The sequence below is a fragment of the Condylura cristata genome, unplaced genomic scaffold, assembly GCF_000260355.1.
Source record: "Condylura cristata isolate star-nosed mole 26May11 unplaced genomic scaffold, ConCri1.0 scaffold00033, whole genome shotgun sequence".
Taxonomy (NCBI): domain Eukaryota; kingdom Metazoa; phylum Chordata; class Mammalia; order Eulipotyphla; family Talpidae; genus Condylura; species Condylura cristata.
The window spans coordinates 14,831,131-14,844,762 of NW_004567134.1; the positions used below are offsets into that span (position 1 = coordinate 14,831,131).

Consider the following 13,632-nt stretch of genomic DNA (forward strand, 5'->3'; position numbering starts at 1 on the left):
GATTCCTGGCCGGGGAGATGACCCACATGGTGCGGCAGACCTCCCTTGACCCGCCCGCTGCTCCCCCAGCAGTGTATTTCAGTACATCTGCCTGTTCTGCTCCCCATTCTGTCTCTGGTGAATCCTCTCACCCCCTGCATCTCTGGCTTGTACCCCAGTTCTTGTGTGCATAAATAAGTAAACAAACCTTTAAATAAAATAAAAAATGTATGTTTATGTTTTTAAAAAAGGTGAGGGCAAAGAAAGGCGTCTAGAGCAGAAGAAACAGTTTGGATTTAACCTGAATTCTAGAATATGATAGAAGAATTCATATCAAATAAATGGTGGACTTTCAAATAATTCAGAATTCGACTTTCACAGTAAATGACATTTTTTGCTGCATTTTTTCTTGTAAAAGGTATGTGTTTAGTCTGAGAATGCAAATTATGTGGCTACCTTGCCAACTAGGTGTTTAGAGTCTGGGAACTTTTCTGATAATGAGGTTACTGTGTGTGTGTGTGTGTACCACACACTGACTTATCTATTATCTAAAGAAAGATGCTTAATATTTTTTATCATTGGACCATAGTGAATGTTTAAAATTAGACTCTACGTAAACTTTTTAACAGAATTATCTTTAAATGTCATAGTTAATACTCCTGTTATAAGCCATATAATTTTAAAAAATTCAACAAAATTTTTTCTTAATAGTTTATTTTCACATCATTTTATGCCCTTTTCCATCTCAGTTGTAATCCCCTTGGGCTTCCCATCACCAAATCACCTGTGTGCGATCACCATAGTCCCGTGCACTCCCCTCCTCACACCCCCATTTTTGATCCCATTCCCCACTCCACCCCCATAAAATGCCTCTGGTATATAGTTGTTCATTATTGTTACTATTGTTTTCTCCCCTGGTCCTTTATACTCCTGCTGTGAGTGAAACCACCTGGTATTTTTCCGCCTTATTTCACTAAACATAATCCCTTCCAGCTCCATCCATGTTGCTGCAAAAGGCATGTGGTTATTTTTTCAAAAACTTTTAAATTGAGGTGCAGTGTTGGTTTGCAACACTTTTAGGTGTATACATTTACACCTATTGAAATGGATGTTACTATACCACATCCATCACCAAAGCACCAACAACTTCCATCCTAATCCATTGGGGCCCTTTCCCCCCAACCGGCTCTGTTTCTTTGTATTCCACATAAGAGTGAAATCACCTAGTATTGACTTTACCCTTCTGACTTCCTTCACTTACATAATTCCTTCCAGTTATATCCATGTAACTAATGGGAGAATTTATTTTTTTTTAAATAGCTGTGTAGGATTCCATTGTGTGTACAGACCACATTGTTGTAATCCACTCATCTGTCTTGGAGCACTTAGGTTGTTCCCATACCTTGACTGTTGTGAACAGGGGCGCCTTAGGAGTGAATCTGTCTCTTTGAGTTCTACAGTATAATTTAATGTAAGCATTGGAAAGGCTGCATAAATACCAAGAAATACATGAACATTTAATTTTATTTTTAAAAAGATTAATTTATTTATGCATACAAGAACTGGGGTACAGGCCAGAGGTGCAGGTGGTGAGAGAATTCACCAGAGACAGAGTGGGGAGCAGAACAGTCAGATCTACTGAAATCCACTGCTGAGGGTAGCAGCAGGCAGGACAGGAAAGGTCTGCCGGGCCGTGTGGGTCACCTTCCTGGCCAAAGATTGAACTTTTGCTGCAGTGGCTGCAGATATCTTCATAGTGCTGAGACGTAACCCTTTTGCCATCAAAGAGGGCCCTTCATGAACATTTTAAATTTATCTCTTTGATATTTGGTTTACCCTTAATATGTAACATATATAGTCCTTTAAAGTATTTAAAAATGTATTGGTGACGATGGATAGAATTGGCCTCGTTCTTAACTTAGGAAGACTTATCTATAGTTTCAGCAGTAAATTCTGATAGTTCTACTTACATGTATGTGTGTGTATATATGTGTGTGTGTGCGTATTTATGTAAGTATTCCCTATTTAAAGCTTTAACTTTTTTTTTAAGTTTGCTAAGGCAAAATAAGAGTTTTCTCATAATTTTAGGCAATATTTTCCCTAGACAGAGTATTCTGGATAAATATTCTTTAAATTAGTCCTTTAGGGCCTCCCTGGTGGTGAAGGGATTAAAGACAGCACTATCAAGTTAGCGCAGCCCCCCTGCTCACCTCAGCAGTGGATTTCAATACTTCTGCCTGTTCTGCTCCCCACTCTGTCTCTGGTAAATCTTCTCACCACCACACCTTTGGCCTGCACCCCATTAATTAAAAAAAAAATTAGTCTTTTAGCCAGTGTGTTGGTGCTGCAAGAAATTGTTTCTATTTTAGTCCATGACTTTGGGTCTGAGGCAGTTCACTGTTGATATTACAGAATGCTGTTCTAAATATTCCTCTGTGTGTTTTGCTGGGCTCTCCCCTCCACCCTTTTCGCTCCCTCTTACCCCCTTACAGATTGGTATGTAAATATAAAGCTTTAAATAGCTAACAGACACTTTTTAGATTGTTAGACTGTGGATTTACAGTCTTCACAGAAAAGTATGAGAGGTACATTTGCACTGATATTTGTGATAGATTTTTTCAGCTTTAAATCTGATACTAAATATAGTATCTTAACTTTGCATTTCTCAACTTTATAAACAGATGTGCTTATGACTTTTGTATTTCTGTTTTGTGCATTTAACTCTTGTTTTGTGTGTGTGTGTGTATCATTGTTCTTCGTTTTCCTAATAATTTTTAGGAACCTTTGTATATTACAAATAGCAGTCCTTTATGGAAAGATATATATGTTGTTTTAAATGAAAATTTTTTAATTTAAATTTTAAGATTCATGTAACATGTTGTATAACTTTTGAGTGTGCATCATTGAAAATCAGTGTGTAGAAAGTTCATTGTTGAGCATCAACTTCTGTTCTTCCCTATACCTTTGTCCCATTTTCTCAGTTCACCCACACCCTTTGTCCCTGCTTTCCACTACCTTCTGGTAAACATTGATTAGCCTTACAGTCCAGATGTTCATTTTTGTTTTATATAATTCATCTGTTTTCTCTGTATAACACAAATGAGTTAAATCATACCGTGTTTGTCTTTTTTTGACTTAGCTCATTGAGGTATAATCCTTCTGGGTCAGTCTCTGCTGTTGCAGGTGTCAGTATTTTTCTTGTAGATAGCTGAGTAGTATTCCATCATGCATGCATACCACATGTTTATCCATTCATCAGTTGATGGACGCGTCAGGCCCAGCTCTTCTTGGCTATTGTAAATAGCGCTATAAACACGGAGGTGTGTGTATCTCTTTGGATTATCTTTTGAGTATATACCAGTAAGTGGGAAAACTGGATTGTAGGGAATTTCTGAATATTTATTTTTGTTTATTTATGCATACAAAACTGGATATTTTTGAGGACTCCATTCTGCTTTCCATATTGGTTGCATCAATTTACAGTCCCACCACAGTATATAAATGTTATCTTCTGTCTACATTCTCTCCATGACTTGTTGTTTCTTGTCTGTTGGATGATAGCCATTCTCACAGGTGTGAGGTCATGTCTCAGTGATGTTTTGATTTTCGTTTCTCTAGTAATAAAAGATGAACATCTTTTCAAGTGCCTATTAGCCATCAGTATTTCTTATTTGGAGATGTGTTTTCATATCCTCTGTTCATTTTTTTTACAGGTGGCTTGCTTTTTATTTTATGAGTTCTTACATCTATATTTTGGGTATTAGTCTTTTGTTGGCTAGGCTTATACCTTAACCCATTCAGTAGGATGTCTTTTCATTTTGATAAGACAGTGGTACAGGGCCTTTTGGCTGTTAGCTGGGAATTGCATTTCTAATGAGATCTTGTATGTGGAAACTTCAACAATGTGGAGAACTAGGTTGCTTATTTATGAGTTTCTGAAAATGTTCTTGGGCAAGAAGCATCATATTTCTGTGCCTTAATTTGTGTAAAAATTAAACGATAAGTGGGTGGAAGAAGGGATTTAGAATCTTTGGGGTCTTTATACAAATTAAATGAGATAATTTATATATAAAGTGTCTAATATAAATCCTAGCAATTCTAATTTCTTTTCCTTCATTAAAGGCGGGAAATTATGGCTAACACTTTTTTTTTTTCATCAAGTACTAATGTGTTACTCATACTCAAGGGTAGCTGCTCATACCTATTTTATAATACTTGGAAAACTAAGTGAGACAGTCTCAGACTAGCTGCCAGGAGACCTGGGCTTGTGTTCCGGTTTCCTTTTAACTGGTGGTGTAACCCTTGATGAATCTTCGATCTCTGGCCCCCATTTGCTCATTTTTCAGCTCTCTATGAAATATTTTGGAAATCCATGGTCATTTTCTGATTGATTAAGAAGAAGGTATAATGAGAAAACCCACACAGTTTTCAGTTACTCTAAATTGTGTTGTTGAGTTCATTGCCTCTTGTTCTAGAATGGTAATTTTTTTCTTTTAAAACAGGTTTAAGTATCGTGTAAGCTGCATCAATGGAGCACATACAGGGGGCCTGGAAGACGATCAGCAATGGTTTTGGATTCAAAGATGCAGTGTTTGATGGCCCCAGCTGCATTTCGCCTACAATAGTTCAGCAGTTTGGCTATCAGCGTCGGGCATCGGATGATGGCAAACTTACGGACTCTTCGAAGACAAACAACACTATCCGTGTTTTCTTACCGAACAAACAAAGAACGGTGGTATGTGAACATTCCTCTCAGAAAATCTAGCTGTCCATCTGCCTGTAGAAAATATGGAGATGACCCATCTTAGAGACAGGCACAAATTCACTGTCATTTAAGAAATGTCTTTATTGCTTGGCTTTCCAGTAATTCCTTCCACACCTGCCATGTCCCCATCTCCCTACTTCTTTACCTTCATTCTATTACTATTCTTGCCTGGAATGTTGTCTTTTCTGTCACTTCAAACAAAAGTGCATTCTTAAAGAGGGGGTATAGTTCAAAGACTTCCCCTCCCCCTCCAAAAGCTTCCTTAGACCTTTTCTAATTAAAAAATAAAAGCAGTTTTCTTGAAAGCAAAATGTTCAATAAATTTTTTTGGATATTGCAATCAAATATATAGAAGACACTAAAATTACATAAAAAATTATTCTGGTGTATTTCACAGGCCGCTAGCAAAGCAGGAGAGGGGGGTCACAAACCACAGCGTTGGTCTCCTTTCGGGGTACTGGAGCCTCTTACTTCTTCACAGTTTATTTTTGTGGCACAGTGACAGATTCCCGCAGATGTCATGGCAGGACACAGCCACTTGTTTTCTAACACAAAACCCCCAGCTCTTCTAAGAAGTTTCTGCTCATGTGGTTTTCTGCGGTCCTGGATAAAAACTCATCTGTTTGAAGTAGAAAAGTGAAGTTGTGCTAATTTTGCTTGGTGGAACATTTGAGAAGATCTTAGGCTAAAACTTCTTTGTCTCCTTTTTCTCACCCTTAACATTCCCTGTGTGAAGTCGACATGCTCATTCTGGCCACCAAGGTGCGGGCGCACAGCTAAGAAGCTGGTGCGTCCAGTCTGGGGTTTTCTCAGCTGGTGTTTAATGATTTCCTCAGTTTTCTTTACACGTCTCTTGTGAAGCTAAGAAGCCTCCCAGCTGCAGTGTTGCACATTTTGAAGTAAAGGCAAAAATTCAAAAGGCAAATATAACTAGTAACAATCTTCTATAGTTCAGCATTGTTCTTTTATTTGCAAAATGCTTTCTACCCACTAATTCTCATTAATTTTCTATTAAATGGCCAGCACAGGTGGGAAGTATGAATGTGATGGGAAGTTGAAGGCCCAGCTGGTGCTGCTTCTGGGTGCTGCTGAGGCTCTCTGCTCCATCCCCACCCACTGCCAGTTTGCCTGGAAGACTGGGAGTAGTTTGGCTCATGATTATGTGTAGGAACCTTTAAGACAGCCAGGTTCACATTTAAATCCCCATTTTGCCTTTTATAAGCTGTATCATCTAGACATGTTATGTAATATTTTGATCTTTCAGAAGCGATCCTCATGCTGAATACAATAACCAAGTGACCAATTCCGAGGTTTTATCTAGCCGTGATTTTCTTCTACATCTGTCTAGTCCTTGACACCCTTCATTTCAGCATGGCCAGTGGTGTTTGGGAATCAGGGACTTGGCAGCTTAACTTCTACTGTGTCTGAGAAGATTCTGGCAGAAGTGGCCCTGGTTTTTGTGGTGAGAGCTAGCCTCTTTCACCAAGCACCCAGCTGCCGAGGAGCACTGCAGGAGGGAGGGAGCCCTGTGTGGCCAGCACTGTCAGCAGCTGTTTTCTGCTCACTCCCAGGTCACTTCACTGCTGGGACAAGAGTGACTTTCATGGTGGTTTAGTGGGCTCCAGAGACTCGTCACATTTCACCGAATATCCACGGGAAGCTGTAAAGAGGAGAGTGGCAGAGGAGAAAGGATGTGGATGTGATTTAACTAACTGTAGATTTAATAATTAGTAGTTTTTATTTTTGCAGATCAAAGACAGGGTGTGTCTTTTTAATTGAGGTAGCATTGTGTACCGCACTATTTAAGGGGACAGCTTCACATCTCAGCTGCATGGGGCTAGACTGTGCTTGCCACCAAAGTCTTCCCACAGTCCTTTACTCCAGGCCCTTGGGCTTTTTCCCTGCTTTGTGTCACCCCCACCTTCTGATTCTGCCGTCGTGTTTCTAGGGTTGCTTTGGTTCAGTTTTGTCAGTTTCCTGTTTTCTTTCTCTATATTCCACAAGTACGTGAAATCATGTGGTGTTTGTCTTTCTCTTTCTGAACTTAGCATCATTCTCTGCCATTCAGTCCTTGTCAAAAATAGCAGACATTAATTTTTTTTAAGTAGCCAAGTAGTAGTCCAACGTGTGTAGATGCCACATCTCCTTAATTCGCTCCTCCGTCACTGGGCCTTCAGTAGGCAAGAACATTCGTTCTGTCCTTGTTTTGTGAGCATACTGTCTTTGACTAAGCGCTGCTGCCTGGCTTATGCTGGATGAGCGAGTGGCCCATAGCTAAGGACTGTTAATTATTGCTAGGAGGAGGACGAGGCTGGCAATCTAGATATTCATAAATTCATTGGATGATTCAAATGCCCTGGTGATTGAGGATATTAGATGGACTCTTAAGATTGGTGACTTTCAGTGAGGATTAATGACTTAATACAGACAGCACTTTACAGTTTCCAAAGCACAGGTGTCTAGTCTTCACTTTGGATAGCTCATTTTGTGTGGTTGTTTCTGAAGAGCTGGGAGTTGGTGGGATCTTTCTAAGGGTATCATTGCTTCAGGAAACCTTTAAAATAGGGAACATTTTGAGTTATTACTTAAAGAAAAGATATCTTAAACCTTTAAATCAGATACAAACCCCTGCTCACAGCCCCCTGGGTGGGGGCGGGGCATCTGCTACCCCAGTGCATTCGCTCCAGTGGCTTCCTTTTGATTAGCTCTGTTGGCTTTAAAAACCCAGTCTCTTCAGATCTTACTGGAAGTTTTCACACCCTAGCACTCACACTGGCTGCTGGGCCTCTGCACACTCACCTTCATTGGGAAGATTGGGTGTGGGGAATGTGAGGGGGGCAAACTGCCAAGACACTGGGATGCCGGCGTGCGCTTGACAGGACCGGCCATGGTGCTTATCTTAAGTGCAAGCAGAAGCTCTAATCTCTCTGTTCCTGTTTTCCCTCAATAGTGTAAAGCGCATATGACAAGGAATATTTGTTGGGAAAGTCAACTATTATTAAAAATTGGTTGAAAGATAGAATTTGACTGGAAGAACTGATGCTTGTTTTTCGATCCGATTGTCTTATTTTCCTTTCTGGTAGATGTTCATGCCCGTACATTTCAGTGAGTCAGAAAGTGAGCTGTATTCTCTCCTGCCTGCTTTCTCCTGATGGCTGTGTCTCTCGCCACACTCCTAAGATACAGAGACATGCAATATAATATGTCTGTTTCCCTACCCTTTAAACAATCTTGCTTTTTGATTACTCTGAAAAATATTTCTCCCCAACACCATAGGTCCCTCCAACACCCCCGCAACATGCTCGCGTTCCTGGGCATCAGGTTGTGTCCCCTCTCTGTTTTTACCTGTCAGAAAGCATCTACATGGCCCTCTCGGCTGTGCCTTTGTTTCCCCACTCACCTTTGTGAGGGGTGTCCGGCCCGTGTTGTCTCAACAACCATGCTTTGTCTGTAGGTCAATGTGCGAAACGGAATGAGCTTGCACGACTGCCTGATGAAAGCGCTCAAAGTGAGGGGCCTGCAGCCAGAGTGCTGTGCGGTGTTCAGACTCCTGCATGAACACAAAGGGTAAGAAACGGACATCAGCCGCTTTGCACAAGCCTCTTAGCTCAAGTAACTGCTTCCATTTTTAAAATTTGTACCAGCTTTCTGTAGAATATTGTGTGTTTGTCTACCTTTGTTTATAAAGAGTTCAGAAAAATAATACTAAACACTTGAAATTTTCAACCATATGTTGAAATTTGAAATCCATAGTGGGCATCAATAGTGTTTCAGTAGAGGAAATTGCAGGGTCAGATGTTGCATGTTTTGAGAACAAAGACTTTTGTTTGCTCTGATGCAGTGTGCAGGGTGGGTGCTCGGAGCATGCCTGCCCGGTTGGTACAGACCAGCCTCCAGAGAGACTGTCTTGTCGCCCACTCATGTTTATTTACCTAACATTTTCTACTTACTGAATCCCTGCAGTTTGATAGACACAGGGCTAAAAAGATGAAGATTTGTGCTTCCAGGAAGAGCCATGGTCCATCTTATTTCTAATGGTAGTAGTAAGACAGAGGCATCCTCTCTGAGACGCAGAGCAGTAGCAGTAGCATCAGTGTAACTATCCATTTCCTACTATTGCAGTGCAGAACTTGCTCTAAAGTGGCTGTGGAGAGCTTCATGGTGCTGCGCTTTAACCCTTTGTACCACCAGGGCGGGCCCTCCACATTTTTTTACTTACGTGTTCTGGTTTTTTTAAATCTTGTTTAAGCACAGAAAATAATTTTTTTTTTTTAAGATTTATTTATTCGTACAGAACTGGGGTACAGGCCAGAGATGTGGAGGGTGAGAGGATTCACCAGAGACACAGTGGGGAGCAGAACAGGCAGATCGACGAAGTACACTGCTGAGGGGAGCCGCGGGTGGGTCAGGAGAGGTCTGCTGCACCATGTGGTCACCTCCGGGGCAGGCGGGGATCGAACTTGTGTGGAAGTGGCTTAAGCTTCTTAGTGCTGTGCTTTAACCCGCTGCGCCACCAGGGAGGGCCGGAGAAAATAAATTTTAAGACTACTGATTCTCAGGAAGTTTTAAGACATTTGTATTAAATCAATCTATATTTCTGCAAACCTTGCAGAACTTACAGGTTTGAGTATGTTAATATAAAAGTGCTTTTCCTTTGTGTTTTTTAAAATATTGATTTATTTATGCATATAGAACTGGGGATAGCCAGAATTGGGGGGTGCTGTGAGGATTTACCAGAGGTGGAGTAGGGCGCAGAACAGGCAGATATACTGAACTACAGTGTTAAGGGGAACAGTGAGGGGACAGGAGAGGTCTGATGCCATGTGGGTCACTCCCTTGCTGGGGATTGAACTCATACTGTGGTGGCTGGTGATAGCTCATAGTGCTGAGACTTTAACCCCTGTGCCACCAGGGAGGCCCCTGTGCTTCCTTTTTATATATCTTCTAGATTGAAGTAGGTGAGTGAAGTTTAAATTTTGCTGCTATATCAATGTTTATAACTATCTTTATAGAATTTTAATCTCAGAGTCCCAAATTATTACATTTACTTTATTGTGAGATTGCTATATATATCTCATTGTTAAAAGAAAATCTGAGAGCACAAACTTCGGAGTCCAGGAGACTTGGAGTCCAGCATAGGCCCTCACACTTGCGGTGACTGAGCAAGGCACCTTCTCCAAGTTCAGTTTTCAGATTAGTAAGACTGAGGATAGTGACACTGTGTAGGTTTGTTGTATGAATTAGATGAAGTTATGTGTGGGATTAAAGTTTTATGTTTATGTAGGAGATGAGTGGTAGCTGATAACTGTGTACTTCTTGTAGACGTTTCCCTTTCATACTATGTTTTTAAAATTTCCCTTTAGCAAAAAAGCACGTTTAGATTGGAACACTGATGCTGCCTCACTGATTGGAGAAGAGCTTCAAGTAGATTTCCTGGATCACGTTCCCCTCACAACACACAACTTTGTAAGTGGCAGACTTCCTTTCTCTCGGTCGCATGCAGCTTTAACTGGCATAGTGATCGCTCAGAAGTAGCACACGTAGGTTATGTTGGCTAGTCATGTTACTTTTCATGGTGAGTCCGCTGAGTTGCCATTAGTCACAGATGCACTGTAATTCCCAGCGAATTTTACAGATATTGGAAGTATGATTCCTCCTTCTGTGAAACCTGAGGGTCAAGAAGGTTGTCTTATTTTAGCTTTCATTTATTAAACCTAATTTACAACTTGTGTTCTTGTTTTCCAGGCTCGGAAGACCTTTCTGAAGCTCGCTTTCTGTGACATCTGTCAGAAGTTCCTGCTAAATGGATTTCGATGTCAGACTTGTGGCTACAAATTTCACGAGCATTGTAGCACCAAAGTACCTACTATGTGTGTGGACTGGAGTAATATCAGACAACTTCTGTAAGACATTATTCTTTTTTCAAGAATATAAGAGGGCAGAGAAGAACTCTTGAAGGTGCTTACTGTTTATTTGGCAGACAAGTCAGGGATATAGACGTCTAGAAAGAATTGTGATTTGGGAACTGTCTACTTTAGAACACAACAGTTCTAAGTGTTACTTCTAAGGCAAGTAGGTGGAACTGTAATCTGCCATATAGAGACTGATGCGTTATGGATCAGCAAGGAAAAGAATAACATGACATGAAGCAAAAAGATCTTTGACTTTTTTTTCTCTTACCAGTTTCAACATTTAGGTTCTTAGTCTTATAGACACTACTGTGTATTTTATTGAATACTGAACAGACTTTTGTGACATAGGTTAGTGTTGTTTTCTCCACCCAGAACTGGAGAAGACAGGGTGTCACATCTTGAAAGATGGCTGTGTCTGGTAGTGACACAAATGTACTTCATGTAGACAGGTGGTGTAGGAAGGGTTAAATTAAAGCTGCATGTTCTAAAGCATCTTTTAAACAGGATATGAAGTTAGAATTGACGTTGTCTCCTTCATTTGTGGGTCCTTCAAGAGCTCGGGAGGGCTGTCAGTAGCCCGTGATGGGGAGGGATCCTTTATGTTTTCAGGGCGGTCAGAGTACGTGGCTGGATGTGGCGCACTTGCCGGTAACTGCTCGCTCATCTGAGGAAGGGGTGCGCTTGCCTGCCTTGCACCTTCGTTTGAGGAAGGCAGAGAATGTGAGATCACTGAGTACAAGTACTCACCTCAGGGGAAGTGGATGCCCTGTGAGCGTTACTGGCACTTTGATTTATGGCTTTTGGTGCTGAATAGGACTTATTCTTCTATCTTTGTGTTGCCAAAATATACTGTTTCTAGAAAAGCTGTGATTTAGGTTATAAAGTGCCCTACTGTGGCTTTCCAGGCCTTTATATTTGAAATAGTTGGACAGAGGCCCAGTGCCCCCCAGAATGGGACACAGGCGCTGTGTGTTCTTGCAGCTCAGCAGCCCTCGTCTCTTGCAGTGACTCAGGCCCGGTCCTTTGGCTGGTGGCCGCCTACCCCGGGCGGCCTGAAACACGGGGAGGGAAAGGTCACTTGGAGTAGCTGTGAGTGTGTAAAGCAAGGCAGGTTGACGCTGTGAATACACTACAAGTTTGGAAACCAGTTTTCTCTGATTTCGTTTAGATTGTTTCCTAATTCTGCCGTTGCTGATAGTGGTGTCCCAGCACTGCCCTCCCTGACAATGCGTCGGATGCGAGAGTCTGTTTCCCGGATGCCTGTTAGGTAATCTTTTCACCTACAGCTTTTTTTTAAAGATTAATTTATTTATACATAGAAGAACTGGGGTATAGACCAGAACTGGGGAGAGGTGAAAAGATTCACCAGAGACAGGATGGGGAGCAGGCAGGCAGATGGACTGGAATCCATTGCTGAGGTAGCAGTGGGAAGGTCAGGAGAGGTCTGCCTCGCCACGTAGGTCAGCTCCCTGACCGGTGACCAAGTTCATGCTGCAGTGGCTGTGGATAGCTTCAGAGTGCTGCAGTTTAAACCATTTCATCACCAGGGAGAACCCACCTACAGCTTTTTTATTTTTGAAAGGCTGTATTGTGGCAGGTGGGGCTGAAAGTCTGAATAGGTTTCCAGAGTTCCCCATCTGTTCCTATGTGAGCACCTGCTGCTTCTGAGGAACTAATATCAGAGCAAAAGGTGAACTTTCTCTGTGTGGTCTGCAGTTTTTACCTTCTGGAAGGTGAATTTTGACTATAGTTTCTTTTAGTATAATTCCTTTAATATCTCCACATAGTAAAGAGCTTGAGATTTTGTCTTCTGACTGTGTGGTAAGTTGAGCCTCAGTTGAGCCTGATACTAAAAAAAATACTTAATATCCTTTCTAGCATGCCTGTGACTTTACATATGACTTGTCTCTGCTCTGTTTTCAACTTTAAAATCGGGTTTGTTGAGTTATATGTCTCCTTTGTTACACATGAATTTGAGAACCTGAAATAAAATGTATTCTTTGTCCAGAGAATATAACTTAATGTGTATGTAATTATATATTATTTAGTGGCCTTTGTAAAATTACCATGGAAATTGCTAAAATCAGCCTATCTCAGACAAGGACTTTGTACTGAAATGATACCTTACTTACTTTGCTTGCTAACTTGAAAAACAAATTATGACTCAAATCTCTAGTATTTCATGAAGGAAGTAGCCCGCTGGAGGCATATATTTTGAGTTACCTATGAGGGCAATTTTTATGGCACTAGAGCACTTTTTCTTAGAAAAACATCTTTTATCCCTTGAATTTATACTTGAATTGAACAAAACTCAGTCTTTAAATTAAATAAGGAGAACCTTAGGCATTATGCATGTTCCAGGTTTGTTGGTGGGTGACACTGGCTGAAAGAGGCCACTTGTTAATTTCAGGTAGGTAATTGTAAATTAAAGACTGAAACCACATTGATTGGCTTTAAGCTGTTATGGGGAAGAGACAAGGTGGATAAAACACAGCCAGGCCCCCCCCCTCCCCCCCGCCACACTCCCCAGCCCATGGCCAAAGAGGTTAAGTCTCAGCATTGTGAGGCTGTCTGCAGCACAAATCCCCAGCCAGTGAGTGACCCCCCCATGGCACTGCAGACCTCTCCTGCCCCACCTGCTGCTCCCCTCAGCAGTGGATTTCAGTAGATCCTTCTGTTCTGCTCCCCCACTCTGTCTCTGGTGAGTCCTCTCACCACCCCCACACCTCTGGCCTAAACTCCAGTTCTTATATGCATAAATAAATCTTTTGAAAAACAGAAACAGTGACCTTTCATAGATGTGTTTAGCAGGTCTGTTTAAAATTTCTTTTTTTTTTTTTAAAGATTTATTTATTTGTGCATACAGAACTGGGGTACAGGCCAGAGGCTCAGGGGCGGTGAGAGGATTCACCAGAGACAGAGCGGGGAATAGAACAGGCAGATCGACGAAGTACACTGCTGAGAGGAGCAGCGGGC

The 13,632-nt window shown here is 41.4% G+C and overlaps 1 protein-coding gene across 2 annotated transcripts in view; it reads left to right on the forward strand.

Moving 5' to 3' along the window:
* The window catches only part of RAF1 (Raf-1 proto-oncogene, serine/threonine kinase), a 47,278-nt gene that overhangs the window by 22,468 nt on the left and 11,178 nt on the right, over nucleotides 1-13,632 (forward strand). For both annotated transcript variants that reach the window (XM_012732151.1, XM_004692364.1), the window contains exons 2-6: nucleotides 4,482-4,714; nucleotides 8,199-8,311; nucleotides 10,108-10,210; nucleotides 10,490-10,647; nucleotides 11,825-11,923. In XM_012732151.1, coding sequence (XP_012587605.1) covers nucleotides 4,508-4,714; nucleotides 8,199-8,311; nucleotides 10,108-10,210; nucleotides 10,490-10,647; nucleotides 11,825-11,923 — 680 coding nt within the window. In that variant the 5' untranslated portion in view covers nucleotides 4,482-4,507. The remainder of the gene's footprint in view (nucleotides 1-4,481; nucleotides 4,715-8,198; nucleotides 8,312-10,107; nucleotides 10,211-10,489; nucleotides 10,648-11,824; nucleotides 11,924-13,632) is intronic.